General features: G+C 43.3%; 1 protein-coding gene across 1 annotated transcript; it reads right to left on the reverse strand.

The window, feature by feature from the left end:
- Positions 1–274: 274 nt before the first annotated feature.
- On the reverse strand, positions 275–14,617 carry nars2 (asparaginyl-tRNA synthetase 2, mitochondrial). Its single transcript, XM_061217206.1, has 14 exons — positions 14,223–14,617; positions 13,807–13,916; positions 11,974–12,094; positions 10,334–10,474; positions 7,782–7,862; positions 7,198–7,301; positions 5,192–5,324; positions 3,027–3,125; positions 2,786–2,823; positions 2,625–2,691; positions 1,730–1,867; positions 1,401–1,498; positions 929–955; positions 275–643 (listed from the first exon to the last, which is right to left on the reverse strand). Exons 1-14 carry the CDS (start codon positions 14,373–14,375, stop codon positions 499–501), a joined length of 1,455 nt encoding a protein of 484 aa, XP_061073190.1. The 5' UTR covers positions 14,376–14,617; the 3' UTR covers positions 275–498.
- Positions 14,618–26,545: the final 11,928 nt, after the last annotated feature.

Here is a 26,545-nt window from a genome sequence, read left to right on the forward strand (position 1 = left end):
TCAGTATCAAGAGTAGCAAACCGGCTTGAGAGTGAAAGGGTAATATGAATAAGTATTACCAAAGAAAATTCTGCAACTAAATCAAGCTAGCCCAGGATTTCTTTACCATGGCAGTGTGGATTTTGACTTTAAATGAGGAACACACAGAACTGCTTCTTTTGTAACACAGCTTACAAAGTTCAGCCATAGTCAAAAGGAAAATAAGTACAGTGCATTAACAAACCAGCCCAACACAAAGGAAAGTATGTGATTCAAGGAAAAGAGAGAGGCAGGATGGCTGTACAAACCCATTAGTTTAATATTTAAAGAACTCGCTGATAAGATCAGCAAGACAGGAAGTAAACATGATTGCAGAGAGAACACTCTTCTCTTCATAAAATGTGTCCATAAATTCAAGATGTAGCCAAATAATAATAACAACACCTGTCAGACACTGATACAGAGAACGCATCACTTCCTGGATGAAATGCAGAAAGACACAGGGCGTGTGTGATTGGCTCAGAGAATGCAGGAGTCAGGAGACCGTGGAAACGGAACAACGTCTCTGATATTCTCAACTCCCAGAATGCACTGCAGGTACCTTTCGAATCCCATCCCAAAGCCGCCGTGCGGAGCAGACCCGAACCGCCTCAGCTCCAGGTACCTGCGCGGGAAGAGGGGTCAGAGCACAGGGGTGGGACGGGGACAGAGAGGAGAATTATTCAGACACAGGAACCCGTTAATTTACGGATGATGATAACCTCTTCAGTCACGTTTTTAGATAGGAGCGACCGGACGCTGGGATAAACAGTCTCTAAACCGGAACGTCCAGTGCATGCTCCGAATCTCCCAACAACCAGAGAACTCGAAGTGCTCTGGTACTCTAAGAGCTAATAAACCAACGCACCCATTGTGAATTTCTCTGTCGTGTTTATGTTTGTGTTCTTACCATTGTAAGGATTCCTCCAAGCCAGCCCTACAGAAAAACAGAGGCATCACAACATCAGTATTTTCTGGCTAAAAGCCGTAAAAAGCTACGAGTTTTCTGCAGCGAGTTTTATACACGAGGATATAAACACAGCCTGCAGCTACAGTACGGGTTACATTATAAAAATGCTCATTATTTTTTTGTTCCTGAAATTTTAAGCGTTTGTGTGTGTGTGTGACTGAGAGTGAGTGTGTATGTGTATACAGTACACACACACACACACACACACACACACACACACGTACATAAATAATTTAGTTCTGTGGTTTATGATCATAACCATAAAAACATGCACAGCACCCTGACTACAGCCCAGGAAGAGGTTTTTCCCGGTAGAGAAGCAGCCTGAGTTCAGCCTGAGAGCCTTCTGAAGCATCGCGGTTTCTGATGTGTGACGGACAGGCGAGGGCCCGGGACTTCCAGTGAGCCTTACCGTGCCAGTCTTGTCCTGAGCACCTCCAGCCTCTCCTCTCTCAGAGTGCCCCCGAAGAGCTCCCCCACCCCTGGGACCAGGAGGTCCACCGCCGCCGCCTACAGGCATGGAGGAACAGAGCCACCGTGACAAACAGGACAGAGGGAACAAAACCCCCGGATGAGCACTGGGTGGGCAATCAAAACCGGTCAACACAGAAGCAATGCTTTTTTTTATTTATTCATGTTACAGTTGTGTCTGAATGCCTCACAGTGAAATGAATGATTTGCACCAGTACTGAATGTAAAATGATGGAAAGTCTCAAACTCTGGAGGAAGGGGGGATGTTACCGTGTGTCGAGGCTGGTCCTCGTTGTCCCGGGCGTAGAAAGGCTTGAGCTCGTACGGGTAGTTTATCACAAACAGGGGCACACTGCCACAGTGCCTCACCAGATACTTCTCATGCTCTGTCTGCAGGTCACAGCCCCACTGAGGGACAGACGGACAGAACACACAAGAACAGACAGGAACAAACAGACAGACAGAACAGGAACAGAGACAGCCAAGCAGAAGACAGACAGACAGTCAAACAGAAGAAAGACAGACAGACCGAAGCAGAAGACAGCTGAATACTCCACAGGTTAGGCATGGACTTCATGATTTCCTCATACTCTGTTCATCTCATCACATAGAAAGCAATGAGGGAATTTGGCATCATCACACCAAAAATGGGTGGAGTAATAATTGCATTATTCAATGATTCCTTTGAACCAATCAAATGGTTTGGCTCCTCCCAACAAAACATAATTTGTGGTTTAAACCAGTGGTAGTGGTGACATATGATACAGTAGTTCCACCCAACATTGGATCATAACACCATGCTACTTCTCCCATTCGTTCACGATCGTGTCTGGTTTTGATATGACTGGAATGTTTTTTCAACATTCTAAGTCACTGTTCCAGAACTCCATTTTGTTCAGTTACCAGGGATTGTGACATCAGCATTAGAATAGAATGTTCTCAACTGAACAATCACAATTTGTGATTAATATTTTAGTCATTTAGCAGATGCTTTTAATAAAGTGACTTACAAGTGCATAAGTTCCTAATCAATAAATAGCAAAACACGCATGAAGAGACAACAGTCATCGTAAGTGCAAGGTTTTTAAAAAAAATAATTATCTTTTTTATTAATATAGAGGGATATTGGGGGGTTAAATAATAGTGGAAAGCTGCCATTTCTCACCTCCGTTTTAAACTCAAATTTCTGAGAACTGCGGCTGAGCAGGTCGATGGCCTCAGTGTAGGTGATCCTGCAGCAAACGAGAAACAATGAGGTTTGCCATTGGAGAAACAGTGGCACGTGGGAGAGAATTAGACGAGTGTATCTGTACGTCAGACACTTACACTTTGAACTTTTCCTTCAGCATCAGATCCAGTCTTTCCTGGCGAAAGGAGATGAAGCGTTAGCTCTGACAGACTTGATCTGGATTCTCATGGATCTATGTGGTCATTTCACAAACCGTGATGAAAGCAGTGACTTTGACTTGAAATTACAATAACAACAAGTAAATAAATACATGTGAATTCTGCCTGGGAACTGTGCCTGTGAGGCTTATTCTCGTGATGTCTGGGTTACTTACAGTACCTTATGTCCAGGAGCGACGTACTTGTGATATAGCTCCATGTCCTCAGCACATCGGGACAGAAGGCACTCTGTGGTGAACTTAAACAGGTTCTCCATGACCTGAGAGAGATGAATGAGATCCTTATGAGGATAATGGGCAATTCATGTTTTTGTCCATCGTTAACATTGTGACAGACACACAATATTACACTGAAAATCATGGAAAGTCAATGCAGGTGATGTCCGCTTGATAGTGGCTGACTCACTGGCTCCCTCTGGTGGATATTCTGCTCAGTGCAGGAAGCAACAGAGACCATGTGGTTTCACGTACCATTTTCAGTGCATCTTTCACGTTAGATTGTCGCATTTAGCGCGCAGTATATTAGCAACCCACAGCGAAGGGTTGCACTTTTAATTTATTATTTAAACAAACAAACAAACAAACAAAAAAATTACACAACTGGATGTTTTACTGAAATAAACGGTTATGTTTATCAGCGGTACAATAGAATGAAAGCCAAAACCTTTGTCCCTAAACCAATACACCGATGACCAATAGTCATCCTAAGTGCACGTTTTATTTATTTATTTCTTTCTTTCATGTAACCTGTCGCAAGGTTATGCAACTAGGGGAACTTTCCCAAACAGATCTAACCAGCCCATTCTGAAGAGCACAGGGAGTTCTCCAGGTTAAGATAGGACAGGGATAAGAGCAGCATTCCCAACCCATGTATGTAGGGTGGGAGAGTGAGCAGCAGACTGAGACGGCCGGATAGATGTGATGATTTCAGAGTCCTTGCAGGAGGAGAGAAATGAATGTTTTACATTACATTAGCTGTTTAGCTGAGGCTTTTATCCAAAGCAGATGATTAGACTAAGCAGTGGATAATCCCCCCTAGAGCACTGTGGGGTTAAGGGCTACACCCAAAAACAGAAGAGAGCACTGTCTGCATCCAGTTCATACACAGGCAGTAGAGGGATGGGTGAAATATGCTGAGCTGCACACACACAGGTCTCCGTGTCACACTTTCATATGTGCGTTTGACCCAGGGCTGGTACGGCTGTCAGTCAATCAATCAATCAATCAATCAATCAATCAATCAATCAAACCTGTGAGAGTGGAGAATTAAAATTGTATTTTTACATTGTATTTGTGTTTTAAGGCGATAAAGAAACAATCACAGTATGGCTATGAGCCATTGCGGAAAACGAAAGTCATGCGCATTTGAGCCGGGTGCGTTTTAAATGGAACACCACAGTAACTTTCGTTAGCAGGTTACACACGGAGCATACTCAGAATAGCTGTTAATTAACTTGTGCTTCCAGAAGAGAAAGGCTAAACGACGATTCACACACCTCCCCAGTTATTTTATCGGTTAAAACAAATGAACCGAGCTGCCTCTTTAGCGCTTATCAGACCGGGCTGACGCGCAAGAACTGCACGTCCAACGCTAACCGCGAGTTTCCATTCGCTCCGAGACGCCTAGCTCTGCATGAAGGTCGACTCCGCGATTCCATCTGTAATTACGTACGCAGAGAAAGCGGTGACCCAGGGACCCATAGATCCATATTCATATGAAATGTAACGTCAATTTAACTGACACGTAGACAGGGGACGGATTTATTCACCGTAATAAAGCCAACTCTCCGCGATCATAACTGTGCGTCAGCGTCTGGATCAGATCAGAACTGCGACGGGAGACGAGTATAGGAAACGAAGCCAACATGGAACAGGCTTCAAATTAAAACTGTTACCATAACAACGACTTATGAGTATACCGAGCAGATCCACCTGGTCTTAAGACTCTGGAGCGCCATGAACACTCGGCACATCGAATGTCTGAGGCAGAAATGAGTCGGAAAGAAATATTGTAAAACGGTCTCCTAAGGTCCAAGGTACTCTCCCTCCCTCGGTGACGCCTGGAAGGCAGCAACCATCTAACCACAGATGATATGTACATACTTCTTCACAGGCAACTTTTATATAATCTATTTATAATTAAATGTATCTATGTTACCGAGTTATCTATATTTGCTAGTTTGCTAAGCCAGTCGCGATTAGTTTTGTAGTTCTGAGAGCTGCTACCTTCCAGATGTCACAGAGGTAAGGAAGTACAGTACCTTGGGCTCTCCTGTTTTGTGGGCGTTTTGACGTGAACTGGCCTTGAGGGGGCGCTGTTGCGTACCGTCAGAAGGTCCTCCAGGGACTCTGTGAAAGAAAGCTCGGCCTCCACCATGTAAAACTCCGCCAGGTGTCTTCGGCTGTGGGAGGTCTCCGCTCGAAACGCGGGACCAAAGGTGTACACACGAGGAAAAGCCCTTTAAAAATAAATAAATAAATAAATAAATAAATACATTAAAAAAAAAAAAAACACTTCATAGTCAACATCCTTTAGGTCAAAGTGCTCCTATAGACAAAAATGCTACCCTTCTTCTGGAAACCGTTTCTATGAATGGTGCCTCATAAGTGCTGAATAACTCATTTATAAGCATTACGCAGCACCTTCATAAGCATTATATAAAAATGAATAGATGTTTATAGACTCTGTATGTAACCTTTGTGGTTATTTGTTTTATGCTGTGTCTTGACCAGGTCTCTCTTGTAAAATAGATCTCGTTTACACTTTACCTGGTTAAATAAAAGTTTATAATAAATACAAATAATAACCGCTAAGTGGCATATGGTGGGTTATGCCACTGCTAAAGCAGCCACCAAGTTACATTACCATGACAAAGTAGCGCATACAATATGCTTATCCGTAAGTACTGACATGAGCATTTAAGAATGTCCATGTTGTGCTTATGAAGTTATTCAGCTCTTATACAGGATCATTCCTAGAGTCTTGCCAACTTTCCTTACGTCACACTCTTGCACATATCCATACACACCCCTTGTCAATTTTGTGCTCTTCAATTTTTTTGTTGAGCGTTTTTTACATTGTCAAAGAAAACTGATATCTCATCAAAACATAATGTTTCAATTGTTGTTTGAACTAAGATCCACTGCCTATTCACATCCTTATTCATTTTAGCCATCTCATTTTGTGTATGTGCTGTTGCTTTCCGTTAACATTAACATTCAGCTACCCTTTTGAGTCCGTTTTTCAGCCTGTGAAATGGCTGAGTCAGAAAAGCCAGTGAAACGGCTCTCACTCTGGAGGTCAGAGGTCACTTCCTCTCAAGCGAATGGGCTAATAAATAAAAGTAATTTAAACGGTTATTTGACGTTGCATGACAAACAACTTCCTAATCACATAAAACCCACAAATTAAACTGGGTAAGGTCAAATCCGCCCAAGAGGAATTTAGAGCTTGGAAATCTGTCAGAGGTTGACAGGATTCATATATCTAGACATTACAAATTCATATCGCTTCTGAACCGGGGGGGGGGGGGAAACAAACAGTTATAACATATACAGAAGTGCAGCCTGATTGAACTTGACTGACCCACCATCCCTGCAGTCTTACGTAATAAGACATCCCATCATAGCCTGAGGTGGCATCACACAGGACAGTAAATCTTAGACAGAACTTCAGTAGCAGCACTGGGCAGAGTCACAGGAAGCATAGCTGGGGAATGTCTTGGTAAATTTAAGCGCGTCCCACATTTGCCATTGAGGATCAAAGGGCCATCCAGCACAGCCCCTGGTCTCTGATAGGTAAAGGACTGAAATTCAATTAGTTCTAATATTGCGAGGTGGTAAGATCTTTCTGGAAAGTTCAGCTTGTTAATTGCCACAGTGGGTTCTTAAGCATGCCCCGAGCTGGTGACCTTTCCGTAATGAAGGCCAGCGAAGGAGACGGACTAAATTAATAAAGGCCTTCAAATGAGAAAGCAGTCTGCAAAGTGTGTGGATGATAAAACTAAGCACCGAGCCTGCATGAGAAATGCCTGCAGCTGTGTGTGTGTGTGTGTGTGTGTGTGTGTGTGTGTGTGTGTGTGCGCGTGTGTGTGCGTGTGTACCTGTGTGTGTGTGTGTGTGTGTGTGTGTGTGTGTGCAAGAATCTGGGAGAGTGCACCTCTGTATGCGCTTGTGTATGTGTGGGCATGAGTGCATGCACCTGTGTGTGTGTGTGTGTGTGTGTGAGACAGAAATGTAGAGAGAGAGAGAGAGAGAGAGACAGACAGAGAGACAGAGAGACAGAAAGAGAGAGAGAGAGAGAGAGAGAGAGAGAGAGAGAGAGATGCTCACCCTGCCATCACCTCCAGGTGGAGTTGTCCTGACACAGTCAGGTATGCAGGTACAGAGAAGAAGTGATGGCTCTCCTCATCCAGGGTTTTGTCCTGCACTGCAGGCTGGGAAAGACCAGAGCAGCTGTCAGTCTCTCTGTCTGTCTCTCCCTCTGTCTCTCCCTCTGTCTCTCCCTCTGTCTCTCCCTCTGTCCACATCAACAGCCTACCTGCAGTTTGTCTATAAATCCACTCAACCCACACCAACATCCTACCTGCAGTTCCTCTACCAATCCACTCAACTCACATCAACATCCTACCTGCAGTTCCCCTACCAATCCACTCAACCCACACCAACATCCGATCTGCAGTACCTCTACCAATCCACTCAACCCGCACAAATATTTGTATTCAGGAACTTCAGGAAGTCTCTTGAGATACAATATATTTTACAAGAGAGTCCAGGCCAAGACAGCAGCAACAATAAAATGAAAGTGAATAAAACACAGATTACAACTAAAACAATACAAAACTTGAGGACATAGAATACAGCCAACAATAGTAGGTAGGGTATTAGGGAAAACAGCATTAATGGCACAAACTCACCTCCACCTGGAAGATCTCTCCTGCTCCCTCACAGTCGTTAGAGGAGATCACAGGAGTATGAATCTGCACAAAATGGTTCTCCTGTAAAAAACAGCATTGTCAATATCAGACTGGACCGGGGTTTATTTTGGGTTACAATGACATATTTGTACAAAAAAAGACTATGCATATTTAAGCCTTGAGGGTAACGCATTAAGACAGTACTTTTTTTATGTGGCCGTCCATGGTAAAAAAAAAAATTAAAAAAAATCTAGGCCTCTGACATCAAGGGGACAAGTAGTTATAGTGGTATTGGTGTGAACACACCACCTCAAAAGCATGGTTTAGCAGTGCAAACACCACACTAGGAGCCTGAACCGTTTATCACGTGTGCTGGAAGGTGTGAAACCTTCTCATAATACTGTCTGTGACACTAACAGGCAATTTAAAACACAAATAACTCATGCAGTGTGCTGAAACCAGGGAGGGCAGTTCCGGGCGAGGACAGCCGGTGTGCATGCAGGTTTTTGTCTTCACCCATTATCCTGCCTAAAGGAGCAACTGCATTTGGTTGTATATTACATTACATTACATGACAAGTAGCTGATGCCTTTATCCAGAGCTACTTAAAGAGTTGATTAGACTAAGCAGGGGACAATCCCCCTGGAGCAATGCAGTGTTAAGGGCCTTGCTCAAGGGCCCACCAGCTGTGCGGATCTTATCAAGGCTCCACCACAGATCTAGCCACTGACTTTGCAGGTCCCAGTCATGTACCTCAGCCTCTAGGCTATAAGCTGTATACACAATTGTATACACAATTTCATAAAGGGACACAAAAACGAGAAGTTTCAACAACTGGTGGCGCTGGATTCTTCCCAAGTGTAGTAGTCACCGCCTTACTTACATGCAGCATGCAGCTTAACAGGCCGTTTCAAAAGAAACTGATACAGCGCGTGCGTTTAGACCAGGGCGGGCAGCACCGATCCCGGAGGACTGATTCAGAGCGTGCGTTTAGACCTCTGGACTGTACTCTATAATGCTATGTTCCATGCCATTTCCCGTATAACGTTTGGAAAATTTGACAATGCCGATGGACCGGATCGTTACTCATCTGAAATATGCTCAATATCTCAGGTGGTCACATGCCATCAGTCAATGACATCATTCATCAAATGAGACTTCATCCTGTAGAGTGCTTTTAACAGTGTGACTGTTGCTGTACATTCTACTCGAGAGAAATAACCGTGGCAAATTAAATACAATTCTATAACTGCTAATGAGGTAACCGCAAACTAACCCTTTCTGGAGACACGGTCATGGACCTCAATGACAGCAATGCCAGTGGAGAAAGCTTTACTGACAGTGCCTGAGCTCTTCTTCAGTGCATTAGGGACCTACAGTAAAGGCTGCTAAGCAGAGTTACAGTTTCTAAAGAAAACAAAATGGAGGCCCTGCTCAAAAGCCTTTGAAACTATAAAAGGAAAAATTCACTGAATTTTTGTCAATGTTTTTACTTACTGCGGCAGTCAATATAATATACCAAATTGTTTAATTTGTTTTCCAAAGATTTAAAGCTATAAATTGAATGTCTACGCAATTCTCCAAAGCAAAGGTGGTCTTGCGATTACAAGTTGTAATACATTTCCCATCAGGCTTAGTACAAACATTTCATAGATGTAATAAACAAAGATAATGCAATGAGATCTGGGAGTTTGAGGCCCACAGAAATTACAGGAGTACAGCATCTCTCAAGATAAAGCTTAAAAGATGAGAACATCCGTGTTGAAACATCGACCAGCTTGACTGACAAACCCTTCCCCACCTGCGTCACTGGGAGTAATTTGCCATCTTTTAGGAGCACTATCTGATAAAACACAACACTACGTTTTTCATGCTCTGGGGGTTTCTTCAGTTCAGTTCAACTCAGTTTATCATCGCCATTTACAAATGCATAGGAAATTGCTTCTGAAAGCTTCTCACAGTCAACAGCACATGTTTAAAGATGGCAGCACAAACAGACAGGGAATCTGCAGATATCATCTGCTGATAGTAGAAATACCATTTTTTGGATTATTTTTTTTCAAATGCATTTTGTCATAAAGTACTCCAGTAGCAACATCTCTGTATATTGTTCAGAGCAAATGCCGCCGCCCTTCCCCCACCCATCAGTGCTCTCACTCAACCTCAGTTCAGGTGTTTTAAAGTTGATGTGGGTGCAGAAACCAGCCGTCTCTCAGCTCATTACATTACATTACATTGCATTACATAACAAGGCATTTAGCAGATCAAACACAGGGACAAGTGTGAAGAGGACCCTAGAGGACAGTACGGTTCCGAGTCCTAGCGTGACCATACGGATACAATTGGAGCCCTTGAAGAAAACATCAAGTTACGAACTAGCATAGCATGGTTGGCAGCCAGAATACTCAGAGTACAACAATACAATATCTAATACAATACAACAATATCTATATATAACTATATATAAGTGCCATTATAATCTATGGCATGCACAAGGCTCATAATGGTGGTGCGGTAGGGAGGGAAAGAAGAGTCCTGAGTCTGCGTCTCACCCTGAAGAAGCTGTGGATGGCAGAGGAGGCCTCGCTCCGTACCCTCAGCAGGGAGCTGAAGGCGTTGGTCCTGCATCGCAGGTGCGGAAACTGCCGGATGTATTCGAGCGCGTGCCTCTCCTTCACTTTAAATGGGAAATCCTGCAAGGACAAACCGTGTCCGTGCGTGAGTCACCAAATCAACAACACGCACCTGTGTTTCCAGAACCATAACGGAGGGAGGTTTGTTTTCATGAACTGCCGCAAACATCATTTCACAAGTGTTGTTACTGTTGAAAGGTCTTTTCACATACAGTATTTCCAACTTAGACAAGTCTAATGGAAGTTTGAATGTTTACCCCCTGAGGGCCCAAGTCATTGTGTACTGCAGTTACAAATACACACAAAGGGATTGTACAGCCAAATGAAAGAAACATACATCCAGCGGTTGACAAAAGGACAGAGATTCTCAAAATCTGTAGCTCTCTTTTTTTCAGGGCCTGTGGGAATTCAGGAAGGAGCAGCTGGGAGAAAAACTTCCAGAAGACGGCTCATTCTTAAAGCGCTCCTTTGATGGGAGTCTAGCAATCCCAGAATCCCTCTGGGCACTGACCTGAGTGCAGGTCCACAGAAGAGCCACACTGTTGTCATCATCAATATTTAATGCCGTATAACAGCCTAAAAATGTTCTGCAGGCCCTGGTGTCCAGATACTGCCACAAAAGCCTGCTTATACCCTTTTCAATTGTAGAGCTCGATCGCCTAATTCAAGTGGCAGGTGATTCTTTTTCCCCCCGGTGCCCAGGGAGAGCTAGAAGTGTCAGGGCAGCCATATATACAAGCCAGCGGTGGGGAAAGCCAGCGAACCGCCTGTCGATAATGCTTTTGTCCAGCCAGGACCGAGGGGACAGAGAGAAACCCGCTGCCACCACTGATCACGGCAGACAATCAACAACGGCTCGCCGGGATAGGCAGAAATAAAAGAGAAAAGGGGGAAGAAATGGACCGTGATGCTTTGGGCTGCGCCTCCATCTTGGGACGCAGAGTCCGAGGCAGTGGGCTCAGACAGAAGAGACGTTAGCACTCAGTGGCAGGGGAATCAATACCACGCAGAGAAAAGGCTTTTACTGATTCCACACACACGTGACCAACCTGGGTCTTAACAAAAGTGTTAAATAATGCATTTAAACTGCAAGAGCCTGGCGCTCTCGATTTGGTAACTCAACGGAAGAGCGGTTAGGCCTCACCAGGTCAACGAGCTTCGATTTCAGCTCCAATGTGGAAAACTGATAACATTCATTCTTATAATACACAAGGAGCCAAATGAATGGAGAGAGCATCTAAAACTATCCAACATAATGCGTCTTTTTAGATTCAGAGCATGATTTCAATTCGGTTCATTATTTCCCCACACTGGTGCTTACCAGCATTAGTTACTGTATTATTTAGTTACTGTAGATTGTTACATAACATTTTATTTAGCAGACGCTTTTATCCAAAGTGATGTACACAACGGTGCCTATCAGTGTCATACAACAAACAACCGAATATGTCAGATAAGGTACAATTCATATATGACTGGTTGTAGGGTCATGAACATAAGTCTAGTACACAAGGTATATAGATTGAGGTATAGAAGGAAAATGTAAATACTGCATTTACCACTGGGTCACATTCCCCGATGACTCGGATCTGATTCGCCTTCAGCTCCACGGCCTGCTTCTTGTGAGGACTCTTTACAATGTTTCCGGAGACTTCCACAGAGCTGCCGAACGTGAGGTTCCTTAATGTGGTCATGGCAAACAAACGAGCCAATGAGAGAACAGCAAGGCACAGCTGACAGGAAATGACCAAACCTTCACAGGAAGCAGAAAGATGGGCACACATTCACCTGAAACCACCTTTAATAAATGTTGAGCTAAGTTTTTCATGGCTTTTTTTGTTTTTTTGGCAGATGTGTCCAGAAGGAGATTCCTGAGGTTGAGTCACTTTCAAGCACCTTATGACAGAAGCAAAAGCAACTTGGGGGAAGTGGTTTAATGGAAGATTAAGCAGGAACAACCAGTATACCCGAGTCTAATCACATTACAGGTCCACTGCAAATCAGACTCATAGTGAGTGAACATACCCCATTCCCATAATCCCACAGGACATTTGACCTGTTATGTGACTATAGCCTCACTTGTCAAGCTAATACTTTTACAGTCCTAGTAGCCTACAAGCTACTGTTCATAAACATGCTACTTCAACAGGTCAACCCTGGCACAGGTGAATGGGCCTCCAGTCAGCAGCCATGATTTAGCTAAGCCAACTCAACAGGTGACCGTAAGCATAATGCTGGTCAGACCAATTAGGTTTCAGGAAAGCATGCTACATGGGGGAATGCAGTCGGTAACCTTGTGGCGAACGTGGTCGACTGGGATCTGGAAGATTGGTGGTTCAAACCCCTGTGTAGCCAGAAAACGATCAGCGCATCTTTTACAGTACATTACATTACATTAATGGCATTTGGCAGACGTTCTTATCCAGAGTGACGTACAGTTGATTAGACTAAGCAGGAGGCAATCCTCCCCTGGAGCAATGCAGGGTTAAGGGCCTTGCTCAAGGGCTCAATGGCCTTGCTCAAGGGCTCAATGGCGGTGCGGATCTTATAGTGGCTACATCAGTGATCGAACCACCAACCTTGTGGGTCCCAGTCATGTACCTTAACCGCTACACTACAGGACATCCTGCATCTTGATCCGCAAAGGCCCGGAGGAAGGCGCTTAACCCCACCAGGGTCACAGGGTCACTCTTATCCAGAGCGACGTACAGTTGATTAGACTAAGCAGGAGACAATCCTCCCCTGGAGCAATGCAGGGTTAAGGGCTTTGCTCAAGGGCCCAATGGCTGTGCAGATCTTATTGTGGCTACACCGGGATTAGAACCACCGACCTTGCGTGTCATTTACCTTAACCACTACACCCCTATGTTATGTGACTATGTTATGTAACAGTTAAATAACGAATGTGATGCAGTTTAATATTCATCATTACTATGCTACCCTATCGATACCCTGTTAGACCAAACTTATAGCATAACTTAAATAAACTTTTCTTTCTTATAATCAACATACACAAAATTCTTATATTTCAAATATGAGCAACCCACCAACAGTCACTCACATAGGATATTTACAGAGAAAAACTGCTTCCCAATTCACAAAAAAATATTATGCTAGCTATACAACCAAATGTACAACAGCCATGGAAAGAACACCAAACGTAATCTACAAACGTATTAATGTGCCCCCAACATTTACATTAACCTTGACAGAAACAATACAAACCTGGGTTTGAGACTATAAGATGTATTCACAAATAAACAGTACTTTCAAATATGCACAGTATATGGTGCAACCTAACAGAAGAAATAAATACCTTCAAAAACATCAGGAGGATCCTATATTCATTTTGACTAACTATAGATTACATATACAATTTTAAACACGCAAACCTGCAATTCAGCTCCGCACTGGCCACGACCTGGAGACTCTGCAGGGAACTGCCATCGTTCACGTGGAGAAACAAGTTTTCTTTCTGAGATCGCACCGACCGGACCCAGCCCTTGGAATAAAGCAGCCACAGCAATCGTTACTGGAGTAGATACCCGTTATGTCTCTATGTACTTCAGAAATTGAGCGTTCTATCACGAGTGTGCCCCTCAGCTTTACTTAGCAATGCAGCAAACAAGCTGGACTACCTTCCTGTTACAAGAGAAAATCCATGAACGCAACACACGTGAATATAGCTAAGCTAACAGGGGGCATATGTAATGCAACTTTCAACAAATGGTTGATATACTGATGCGATGTACAATGCTTTGTGGCTTCCCAAACGCTCACAATATATTAGCAGGGTGCACACTCTTACTTGTATTCTAACTTGCGTTCCAATTTCCTGCGTCGAGAGTGCTTCACAGATTCTAAGCTTCCTCCACGGTTTCACCGAATAGTGTGTGTACGTTGTCACCCTGTAGGCGCACGTCCTTCGAATCAGGACACAACTAAATGTATTGAATAGCATTATTTTGGATAGTTATTGCTCGTCGAAGGTTCAGCAAGCCAGCAAAATAGCTAACTTGGTTTTGTTCGTAACAACTACAAATGCAATTAGCGATACTGCTACAGACGACCTGGAGGCTTTTTACGGTTGCTTGCTGACTGCAGTAAAACGTACATTGGGAAGGAAATTTCACGAATTTCTCACGATTACAGCAAATATAAACATTATCTGCCACAGGGCAACTCCATGCCTTTCATTCTGACATTCTGCCTGCGTGTGCTTCCGGATTTAATTGTATTTCCTGTTTAGGAAGAACGTTATTGGTTAAGCGTAGTCACATCCTTTCCCTCAAGCCAATCAACAGTTGAGATAGTGAAACTGTCATAAATGCATCTTGGGAACAGAAGTTTTTATCCCAGTTAAATTACAAATTATTATTTTTTGTCCAATGTAAGTGTAGGCACTTTACAACGTTATGGGCAAGCCAAGAGAAAAGTAAACTAAAAAAAAAAAAACGTGTTTAGTATAGTGTAGTAACCGGGAACAAGATGATTGATAAATAAATAAATAAAAAACAATAAGAAAAAGTAAGTTATGTTGTACATATTGCAGGTAAATTGAATGTAACTATTCAGCACGGCACACTTAGATAATACATTTGATGTAGGATACCACCTCGTCTACATTTTAAAAATTAAACCATTTGCCTTACATTACTTGGCATTTGCTGCTGTTTGCCTCAAGGTATCTAGAGCAGAAATTATATATTTTTTAAATAATTTCAGGGGGCAAAAAAAAAAAAGAACAACTTTTAGACTTATCCTGCCGTCTTGACTAGGACTTCCTCTATGCCCTTATACAGAGGAGTGCAAAAAATGTGGGCACCCCTGGTTTACATTTACATTTACATTTTAGTCATTTGGCAGACGCTTTTAATCCAAAGCGACTTACAAGTGCATAGGTTCTACCATAAGTCAAAGCATCACATCCAGAAACTAGCAAAATACACATGAAATGCTGTTCTAAACATAGTTGTCATCATAAGTGCATTTTTTTTTTTTTTTTTTAGACAAGGATAGGGATATCAGAAAGGAGGGGTAGGGAAAATCAGGAGGGAGGACTAAGGTAGAGTTTGAAAAGGTGGGTTTTGAGTCTGCGTCGAAATAGGGGGAGGGATTCTGCTGTTCTGACAGTGGTAGGCAAGTCATTCCACCACTGAGGAACCAGAACGGAAAACAGGCGTGAACGGTTTAAATCTGTATCTGATCAAAAGCAAACCTGAACTCTAAATGGTAGGTTTGGTATTCCAGAAAGAGCATACCAATCCAAAGCATACTTCAAAATCAACCATGAAGTACCTCCAGATGAAGGTTCTGGAATGGCCACCACAGTCCCCAGACTTGAATATTATTGAAAATCTCAAACATGCCATACATGCAAGGAGCTAGAGGTGTTCTGCCAGGAAGAATAGGGAAAGATTCCAAAAGCGAGAATTGAAAGACTGGCTATAGGAAGTGTTTACAAGCTGTTATAGTTGCCAAAGGAGGAGTTACAAAGTACTGACTGAAAGGGTTTCCAAACCTTTGCATAGGGCCTTTTTTCATTTTCTATTATTTTCAATCTGTACATTTTTATAATAAAAAGAAATCTTGGTTTAAAATTTGAAGAAATGTGTCATGTTTAACGTTGTACCATTTAGAGGTCAGGTTCGCTTCTGTTCATTTAGATATAAATCATAAAGGTATTTTTGACCAGGGGTGCCCAAATGTTTGCACACTACTGTACACAATTCCAGTGGTATAAACACAATTCATTAGCCTTCTCACATTTACGCTAGCTGCAGACAGAGGGAAACATATCGCCCGGCCCCTCATCATCATAAGTCACCTTTGTAGTGCGCAAATATGGACAGTGGGGTAAAACATTACCACTTTTTTCAGGAGTTTTACCATTGAGAATATTTCTCTGTTGGGCTGACGGATCAGTTTTTCCCCAATCTCTCCTCCACATGACCTGGAACTGATGTCGCTCAATGATGCAGTGCTTCCGTCAACCACTGGGCGGCAGAATAATCCTATAGGAACAGTTTTTTATCGCTCTCCTCTCGACAGCACTGTGGCCAGATTGAATCTTTATCATTTTTTATGTGACCATAAATTGAATGAAATTGTTTATTCATTTTCTAATTTGGCAGTTACTCTTAGCCAATCCATCTAACAAGGTTAATAGGGCACTGGGATACTGTACTTTAAATACCATCGCAGGGACGGCGAGAACAGCCTGAATGATGGTATTAAAGCACTACTTAATCACCGTGTTTATACAGCAGCTTATACAATGATGCGTAAGAGCAATGCTAATTTGCATCGCATTACCTTGCTCATAAAATTACCATAGCTTAACCATCAAGAACAGCGACATTATTCTATATTAAAATTCAGGACAGAGTTAAGGTTACCATCTCTGGAGGGCTTGTTATTATTATTTCAAAATATCATTATTACAATTGAATTCCAATTTCCAAAGGTTAAGAGAGGGGGGAAACACAGACGAACACAAGTGCTATTTCCAGTTAAAAATCTTAAGACAAAATTCAACCCTTTCTTGTAAACAAAGGACATGACATCTTACTGTGCCCTCTTTAGCCAAGTGAAGTGAAATCTCTCCCCTCAAAAACACATACAGACATTAACAGACAGATACACACACAGAGAGATAGAACAGAAACGCACACGAACAGGTAAAAACATTTTTCATAAAGTCACCACGCTGTAATCTTCACCTGCCGTGCAATTTTTTTTGCCAGGCTTTTCTTTTCGAACTCTTTCGGTGATAGATAATATCATACCCCTGTGAGATCAATTTGGATACGGCACTCCCCAAGGGCCTCGCTGCAGCGTGATAAGCTAAAATGAGAGTGCAGTAACCGTGTGAAACACAAGGTCAGTGTCCTGCCCGAGAGCTTTGGACATCCTTATTTGTATCCCTCGCTTTGTTTCAATCGATACGTGATTAGCCAACACAAACAGGGATCTTCTTTTAAAAGCCCAGAGGTCAACGAGACGGCTGAGGTCCGGCGCGCGCACAGGCTCACCCTCACCGCTCAATGACGGGCCTTTTGCCAAAGTTGCCCTTGATATTGACCGGGCGTCAGTCATCTTTCCTCCATAAAAAAATTCAGTCGCCCACATTACAAGGCGCGCATCGATTTTATGTAACGGGAGTTCAACTGTTGTCGACGAGACCGCTATGGTGATGTAATCACATGGATTGAAAGTGGGCGATTAACACCTCCCCAATCCCATCCATACACCCCGGTGTGAAGTATCTGCTTCTCTGGGGGCAGCCCACTGTTGAGTGTATCTGGAGAGAGATGCACGGTGACAGATGTCGGGAGGAATATTGCAGTATATGTGGGCGTAATTTTGGGCGCCAGTCACACGGCCTGGATGTGCACTCATTCGCGAACAGATTGCTGCTGGTTTTTACGATTCTCTCGCTCTCTCTTCGCAAATAACAGCTCAGACTGGCTGGTTGATTACCTGCAAACCTGGACAGGCTACAGGCCCTCCTTGTGCCAGAAATAAATGTAATTGCCGCATCATACAAGGCAAAATGCAGTGATCTTTGCTTTGTCTGTACAAAGCCAAAACGATTGATGTACAATGCGGTTCTCTGTCCAGGACTGTAGGCTACCCGGTTCATTTAAATGCCACCCGCAGGAGACATTAGAATACAGACACCTTTAATTACCATAGTTACCTGAAACGGATACCGTCTGTCCTTTTATTATTTTTTTCTTACGCAAAATGTCCTATCAGCGCTTTGCGCACAGGACACGTTAACTACGTTTGCTCTAACTATTGATCTTTCCCAATTGTCACTGCTCAATGTTTCATGAGCTTAGTTAGGCAAAATTCTGCTGCAGGAGGCGATAACTTTGCAACCGCGCCGCGCTCCTTGCAGATATCAATTGCTTCCTTTGTTTGGAGGAACTCTGATAAGGGAACTCCGAAGCACAATTCAGCGATCCCGGCACTGCGTTTTTCAGAGAGTTTATGCCGCTGAAAAATAGCACTGCTCTTCCTTATCCAGTGACTCAGCAAAATCAGCCTCACAATAACTAATTGTTTTCAGAAATAACAACGTATTGTCATCTATATATTTATTTTGTGTTTACGGTCTATGTTCAACAGACTACGAGGAAGACAATTTCGAAAACCACAAGCTATAGTTTATTTCAAGAGACGAAGATAAGAGCAGCTAAATTATCATAACAAAGAACGGCACAATATCCCCAGAGAAGTCCACTGTACAACATATTTCAATGAATTATTATTATTTAATAATAATAATAGTACAGTAATATTAGCGTTGCTGCACCACAAAATGCATTTAAGACTTTTACCTGGATATTTTCTTGAAGCAATTCTGGGGGATATGAAGGGTACGGACAGCAGACCCCTCAGAGAATGAGACGCTGTGTCTCTATGGTTACATATCCTGTCCTGTTCCATAACTACTCTTCCACACTGCAGTTTCAACACTGCGGTTTCTCACACCCCCTCGGAACTCCTCAAGCAATTCTGGGCGATGTTAAGGGCACAGACAGAGGATGAGAAGCTGTGTCTCTATGGTTACATGTCCTCTCCCGTTCCATAAGTACTGCTCCACACTGCAGTTTCATCAACGCCTCTGTTGTCCGTCCAGAACCGGGGAGTCATACCGCAAACCCGGAGGGCTGCCGCGTCCGCTGATTTTCGCTGTGCTTCAGCACATAAATGATTCATTTAAGTCACTGATTTGTCCGCACGCCTTATTACCAAGGCCGGAGCGGCCGGCAGATTGAAGGGAAACCACAAAAAACATGCAGACACTGCAGCCCTCCAGGACCGGAGTTTCACGACCGCGGCCTACACAGAAATCCCAGTTTGGATCGTAAAAATGCGGCCAGCTTGCCAGTGCTTTTGTGCAACGAAGACCGATTCTGCTGGGTGGAAAGAAACGGAAGGCCACGGAGAGAAGTGTAAGCTACGGACAGCACTCAAGCACAAAAGCTAATAACTGACATTAGCTAACCATGCTTTTCGCAACGTGCCTAAGCTACATTGATCACAGTAATCCTGCTCTACAGCCAGGTGCCACTGAAATACATGGATAATCGTAAGGCAGTGAAACAACAATCAATACAGGGCTATACAGAGTCATGTATTTCCAATGCAACTTGAGGGTCGATGTGTACTTATTCAATGAGGGGGGGGAATAGGCTTTAAAGTATGCCTGTAGTGAATATTCAAAAATATAATGATTTTCAGAGCACAGGAACCGCAGAGCAGCTTTAATTATATTTGCATCCCAAGAGTCTGTCCCTCTTTGTGAGCGTAATAAGAATTCTCACAGCAGGCTAAGATTCATGAGCCCCCTTGTACTCCAGGATCCAAATAAACAAGGCTTCAGAATAAATAGACTGACGGAAACCTCAGCGCTAAGCCAATTTTAAATGACACTTTCAAAAGATATTCATCAAGTGAAGGCTTTCGCACGCCGTGCCGCACGGTGACGCAGGCCTTTGAAGTTATGGATGATGATGTTTCGGCACATGACCCCGCGTTTAATAAGGGTGCATTCTGTGTCCTAGAGGGAGCTCGCAGATCAATTACCAGTGATTTCTCCCTGCGCAAATCATTAACTCAATTTAAAATGTAGCAACTGCAGCCCACACTGCATCATTATTTTAATCTTCCTGAGAGGGGCTGAGTGCGGCGGTAGAGATATGGTACAGTAACTCACACCCTCCCTCCAACCGGAGATCCCATTACTGTGAAAATGAGCCCAATTTTCCAGTGTATAACAATCAATCAACAAATTGGTTATTTGCATAGCTCAATTCCTGCAATTGAATGCAATGCGATTCACTTCCCATTGGAAAACAATCTATGAAAACAAATATTTGCACAATTTCTTTCATGAAAACATGTTTTGAAAATGTTATACAGATTTCAACAAGCTTCTCCTATGGTGATAGATTGTGTACTCTGATTGGTCAGGCTCTGGTGATAGACCATGTGCTACGATTGGTCAGGCTATGGCGATAGATCACATACTTTGATTGGTCAGACTATGGCAATAGACCACAAACGCTGATTGGTCAGGCTATGGTGATAGATCACACACTCTGATTGGCCAGAGATGAGTGCAGCCCTCGGCTGAAACAAGGGGATTCCAAGTGTCACCGTTATGCCTGTCATCCAGTGTGATCCAGGAGACATGGCAGTTTCACAGTCCGTCTCCTCCTTCTCCACTGACCTTGTCTTTATGTTTTATGTGGTCTCATTTGTCCTGCGTCACTGGGAGGCTAGCCTGTGGCTGAGGCACTGTTCCCCTAAACTGAGAGACACGGGTTCGATTCGTGAGCAGAGCATGGCTTCTGTTCCCTACACCAAACAGCTACCGGATTTTTAGCACATAGTCTAGTGCTCCATAACAAGCAAGTTATGGCAAACATTGTGCAATGGACAGGGGCATTCAGAAAACTGATTTACGTACAGCACATACTGTACCGATACAGTTATACAGTACACTCTCAGAAAAAAATTATTCTTCAAATTTCCCAAATGTACTCTGAAAGTACAGTAAAATTCTCTTTGGGTACAAATTAGTATGTTTTCCAAGCAAAGAGCATGAGTTATTTATTGCTGGCTAGGGTTACAATTTTATGCACCCATAGGGTACCACCCAAGCGATAAACATTTCTACCTTGTTAGGCACTTTTCGTACCTTTACTTCTGTGTACAGTGTACAGCTTAGCTATCAATGGCTGTCTAATGTATTTAAAACAGGCCTTTTGCTTTGAATACATCCTGTCACCTTCTCTGCTGATTAGAGTACTCTCCCCTCATCTGCCCTCCCATAGAAAGCTTCTAATCTAGTTACAATGTGGGTGGAAGGCGCACTCGTATAGATACCAACTGCTCTCTTCCAAGCACAAAGCCATGACTAATTATATTAGTTTATCCACACACACACACACGCACACACACGCGCACACATATACATGCACACGTACACAGTTCTTTTCTAATTACCATTAATTACACCCCTTTGAGTCTTTGCTTGGGCTTACAGAAGCATCCGCCATTTGCACAAGTCTTCCCCCTAAACTTCTGAACAAAACTGAGGGCCAGACTGTGTCTGCTTTTATTTGAACAGATGGAGGCAGAACAATGCATAAGGATGATTAAAAAAACATTCAGACCAGTATACATTCCATCTCTGGGAGAAGCTGAATGTATACAGTGTTGTTCTGGCTTCATTTTCAAGCATCGTTTAACGTATACAAACACAAATACAGACGCACACAAGCACGAACGCACGCACGCACGCACGCACACACACACACACAGTATAAGTATGAGATTCACATGCACAGACATATACAGTGTGCTTGACTGGCTGTATATAAGCATTTAACTTTTGTTTGAAGGAACACATTCCATACTCGACTGATTCAAACTCATCTCCAAGGTCAACAAGTCGTGAGTGCTTTTGATGAGCATACCAAGCATGTCAGATTTATCTTTTAATAAATATTAATGTTTTAATATTTCATTTTGCGAGGGACACTTTTCTAAAACCAATATGTTTTTTTTTGCCCTTGAAGACGCCCACGGCGCTGACTTTCTGTCATAAAAATCATTAACATTTATTTGCTGCATAAATATAAAAAAGCATCACGCACCACAATCTTTCTCCCTCTCTCAAAAAACTCATACACAACGATCTCTCTCCCTCTCGTCCACTCTCATAAAGAAGATCATACACCACAAACTATTCCTCTCTCAAAAAACATCATACATCACAATCTCTCTCCCTCTCTCAAAAAACATCATACACCACAATCTCGCTCCCTCTCTCAAAAAACATCATACACCACAATCTCGCTCCCTCTCTCAAAAAACATCATTCACAATCTCTCTCCCACTCTCAAAAAACATCACACACAACAATCTCACTCCCACTCTCAAAAAACATCATACACAACAATCTCTCTCCCACTCTCCAAAAACATCATACACCACAATCTCTCTCCCTCTCTCAAAAAACGTCATACACCACAAATCTCCTTCTCTTAATAAAGAGCATCATGCACCACAAACTCTCCCTCTCTCAAAAAAACATCATACATCACAATCTCTCTCCCTCTCTCAAAAAACATCATATACCTCAATCTCTCTCCCACTCTCAAAAAACATCATACACCACAATCTCTCTCCCACTCTCAAAAAACCTCATACACCACAAATCTATCTCCCACTCTCAAAAAACATCATACACCACAATCTCTCTCCCTCTCTCAAAAAACATCATACACAATCTCTCTCCCACTCTCAAAAAACATCATACACAACAATCTCTCTCCCTCTCTCAAAAAACGTCATACACCACAAATCTCCTTCTCTTAATAAAGAGCATCATGCACCGCAAACACTCCCTCTCTCAAAAAAGCACTGTACACCACAATCTCGCTCCCTCTCTCGTTCTCTCTCTCTCGTCTCGTACTCTGTGGAGCAGGCCCCATCAGAGCCGATCTGTGGCAGAGCTCTCTGGCTGATAGCGGGCTTTTATAGATTCTCATGCATTTCTATTTATCCTCTGAGGGAGAGGAGGCAGGGCCGCGGAGATCAATGCAGCGCGAGCTCGCAGCACCAGCATCCCCATGGACGGTGGCCAGTACTTCATATTTCCGTGGCCGCGGCGCAATGCTAACAGAGACACGGGGAAACGAAGCGTTCGTGCCGTCGAGAAACACCTTAACCCCGCCGAAAACGTCCAGAGAGCACGGCAGCGCTCCTCAAGCCGAGCTCCGTCCGCCCGATCAGAGTGCAGCTGCGTCACCTTCTGCCGCAGAGAAAACGCGGCGAAATGTCGATATCGCAGTAAACTAATAAATGGGCAATTAAAAACCCAGCACACTAGAATGATCGTTATACGCTTTGAAATAATGCCCTGAACACTGTGAAAAGCCTTGCGGGCCATCCGTGGAACAATATTCAGCAGCAATTCTGACACGCGCATGCTTATTTTGACATTTCTTCGGCCAAGAAAATGAAAGTCACCCCCCCGGTAATTATAAGCCACAGCGATGTGTGCCACATCGAATCCGGCGCCACGTGCTCCTGGAACTTAAATGGTAAGTCATTTCTAGTAAGGGCCAAGATGAAAAATATATCTCTGTAAGGGAAAGTAAAAAAAAAAAAGAATCAATGTGAATTTTAATTCAGGCAGAACATACTTTTATGTTTTATGCATTTCAAAATTGGCCTGCCGTCGAGTAGCGTACTCTCTTTGCAGGCTGAGTTGATGAAATATGTATGTGCCGTGTTTTAACCCTGACAAGAGAACACCACGGCAAAGGACAAACTTGACCTCTATTGGTTTTTCAAAGACGTCCGCAATCACGGGAACTCTCGTCCGTTCTGCAGGCAGTCTTCTTCAGATCATGTTATGAATTTATTTTTTATTTTGAAATAGGTTTTCCACCCACCCAAATTCCATTTCCCGTCGAGTAAAAACCGTGCGGAAATTTCCTCAGACCGATTTTAAAATGTAATGTATTGACGCTAATGAAAATGTATTCTCAGTCAGTGCTTGACAATGCCAAGTGCTTCTATTCTACTGGAGCCAGGGCTTTGGGGCAGAAACCCTACAGCGTTGGGTTTCAGAGCTGTTCCCTGGCTGTCATTCGCATTTTACCATCCAATTTCCGAAGCTTGCATCATGTTGACTGATGTTCAAGAAAATATTCGAGCAACACAATGTTGAGTTAGTCTTCAACAAAGAAAGCGATTATCCCTGCAAACGGAAGTAGTACAAACTCCCTGACAACCACTGGCTACGACGACGGCGGACGTCATTCTTGACCGCTTCCTACAATGAGCTGTAATCTCCCGCTAAAGAAAGATTTGACCGGGGGGATAATTAGCTTCACAAAAAGCATTGAAGGTGCTGTCAATATGATTTGCTTAATGTGTGAAGCCAGGCCTGTTCCTGAATTCACGCGCTGTCCGTCCGATTTCCTGAATGCCGCCGTGACATTTCTGTGGGTCATTACATTGTTCACACCTGTCAGATTGAGCCGGTTTAGACCGCCCGGAAATCCCAGCTGTGTCTCCTGAGCCCCGGCGGTCAGCTCCGATCCTCCACCTGCCTCCCGGTCCAAATTGGTTCTGTCCAACTCCCCTATTCCCAGTGGTCGGCTCTCACCACACAATTACTATTTTCATTCCTTACCTTCGGCCTTGTATTGTGCGACAAACAAAAAACGCAAGAAAGGCACGAGGCACTCCTTCTTTTCCCCCTTTTTCGTTTCTTTAGTATTTACATTCGATGGCTCACAGCAGAATTCCCCGGATAAACGAGACAGGTCGGCAATATCAACGCAACATGCCACACATTAAAATAAGTGTTTGTTTTAAGAGCCGCAGGCTGGATGCCTCCATTATTTTCTTCCTCATAAGGACAGGTCACACTTCAGCGCAAACCGAAAATAAAACTAATGATCAAGACAAACACCAGTGGAAACTATTACGTCTGGGAAAGCGAATGTATACAGTAAGCAGAATGTTCTTGTTAGTCTTTAACCTGCACTTAGAAGTTAGCCCGGAGGAAAGGATGAAAGGGGATTCTCTCTCGCTCTCGCTCTATAAGGGAACGTGTCACGTTCAATTTCCTGTGCGCCCTGGCGCACTGTACATGTTCCGCTCTGAAAGATATAGGAACTGACGTTTCCCTTCGTGCTGGAAACCAATCTGACATCCCTCTGACCTCAGTAAATACTACATATCAAAGGCATGCTCCCACCAGGGGTATTAAAAGTCTGCGCTTCCTTTATTAGCATATACGGGCTGTCCCCAGGGGGCTGGAGGTAAGGAAACAGTTATACCCACTGAGGCTCAAACCACAGAGCAAGAGCGAGCCCGTCTTTCTTATGGCCCCGACAGTGTGTGACCTACTCAATTCTCCGCCTCATTGGCTGATAAGATTTCACTGCCATATGGCCCACTGGCAGCCAAACGGTAACTGTAAAAATGAAGTCAAATAAAATTAAGATGCTGGACTCTCTTTCCTGTCCATTTTAGAAAACATGTAGCCAGTTCAGCGTGCCTTCACAAGAGCTCACAAATTAGTGTCTCAGATAGTGATGGAAAACAACTGAACAATGAAAAACATAACATATATTTACACAGACACTTTTATCCAGATGAACGTTTAGAAGCCTGCATGCAGTCATTTTATACAGCTGAATATTTACCAAGGCACTTGATGTTACATAGCTTACTCGAGGGTATTATTTAGTAGCCCAACTGGGACTCCGACCTACGGAATTGTAAGCCCATTTTCCTCACCATTATGTTACATTGAGCAATCTTTCTCCTTGGTTATACAGAAATACATTTTCCCAAACTGGAGGTGCTCAAGTAATATATTTTATACTCACAAGTTCCACATTGGAAACAAACTGGGATAACTAATGAACCATTAACTATTTATGCACAATAACACAGGGCATTAAGTACTGAATTTATTAGTATACGGTACATATACACTGTGACAAATGCATTGCGCACAGTAAATTTAATTTATATATTCTCTATTGTGAAGTTCTTCATATAATGCACAATGGTGACTATTGCCCATGAGGGATTTTGCCATCTCATATGAATCCATCTTACATCCTCACAATATCTTAAAATATTAAAACGACTCTATTTAAAGTAATAACAACTATCGAAATAAAAAGTGGGGATGAGTTTTTGGCGTATTCTGAACTGTAAGTATGCCGGTGACAGAAACGAGATGACACATGATGAACACGCTCGCGTGACGCTTCGTGACAGCTGCTGTGTGGTTAGAAGCAGGCACGCGGGGCCTCGGGCGCGAACACGCCAGGGCTTAATGAGAACAGTAGATAAGCTCGGTGCTCAGCTCAGCTGGGACACACATTTCACAGATTTTAATGACACTCTCCCCTGCCAATGTTTTCATACGGCCATGATCAAAGCGCGCCGTTATCGTCGAGTGGAGACAGACTGAGATTGCCAGCGAGTTGACACGCTATCCCCCGGTGCTGCTGCGGCACACACCGTCCAGTTCACTGTGGTGAAGTTGCGACACTTCGAATTGAAGTCATT

The sequence above is a fragment of the Conger conger genome, chromosome 13 (assembly GCF_963514075.1).
Source record: "Conger conger chromosome 13, fConCon1.1, whole genome shotgun sequence".
NCBI lineage: Eukaryota > Metazoa > Chordata > Actinopteri > Anguilliformes > Congridae > Conger > Conger conger.

Coding starts and splice junctions, on each gene's coding strand:
- nars2 (XM_061217206.1), bottom strand. CDS start 14,375: ATGCTATTCAATACATTTAGTTGTGTCCTGATTCGAAGGACGTGCGCC. Junction 10,475..11,973: donor TCGGGGAATGTGACCCAGTG/GTAAATGCAGTA, acceptor TTGTCCTTGCAG/GATTTCCCATTTAAAGTGAA. Junction 956..1,400: donor CTCAGGACAAGACTGGCACG/GTAAGGCTCACT, acceptor GTTTTTCTGTAG/GGCTGGCTTGGAGGAATCCT.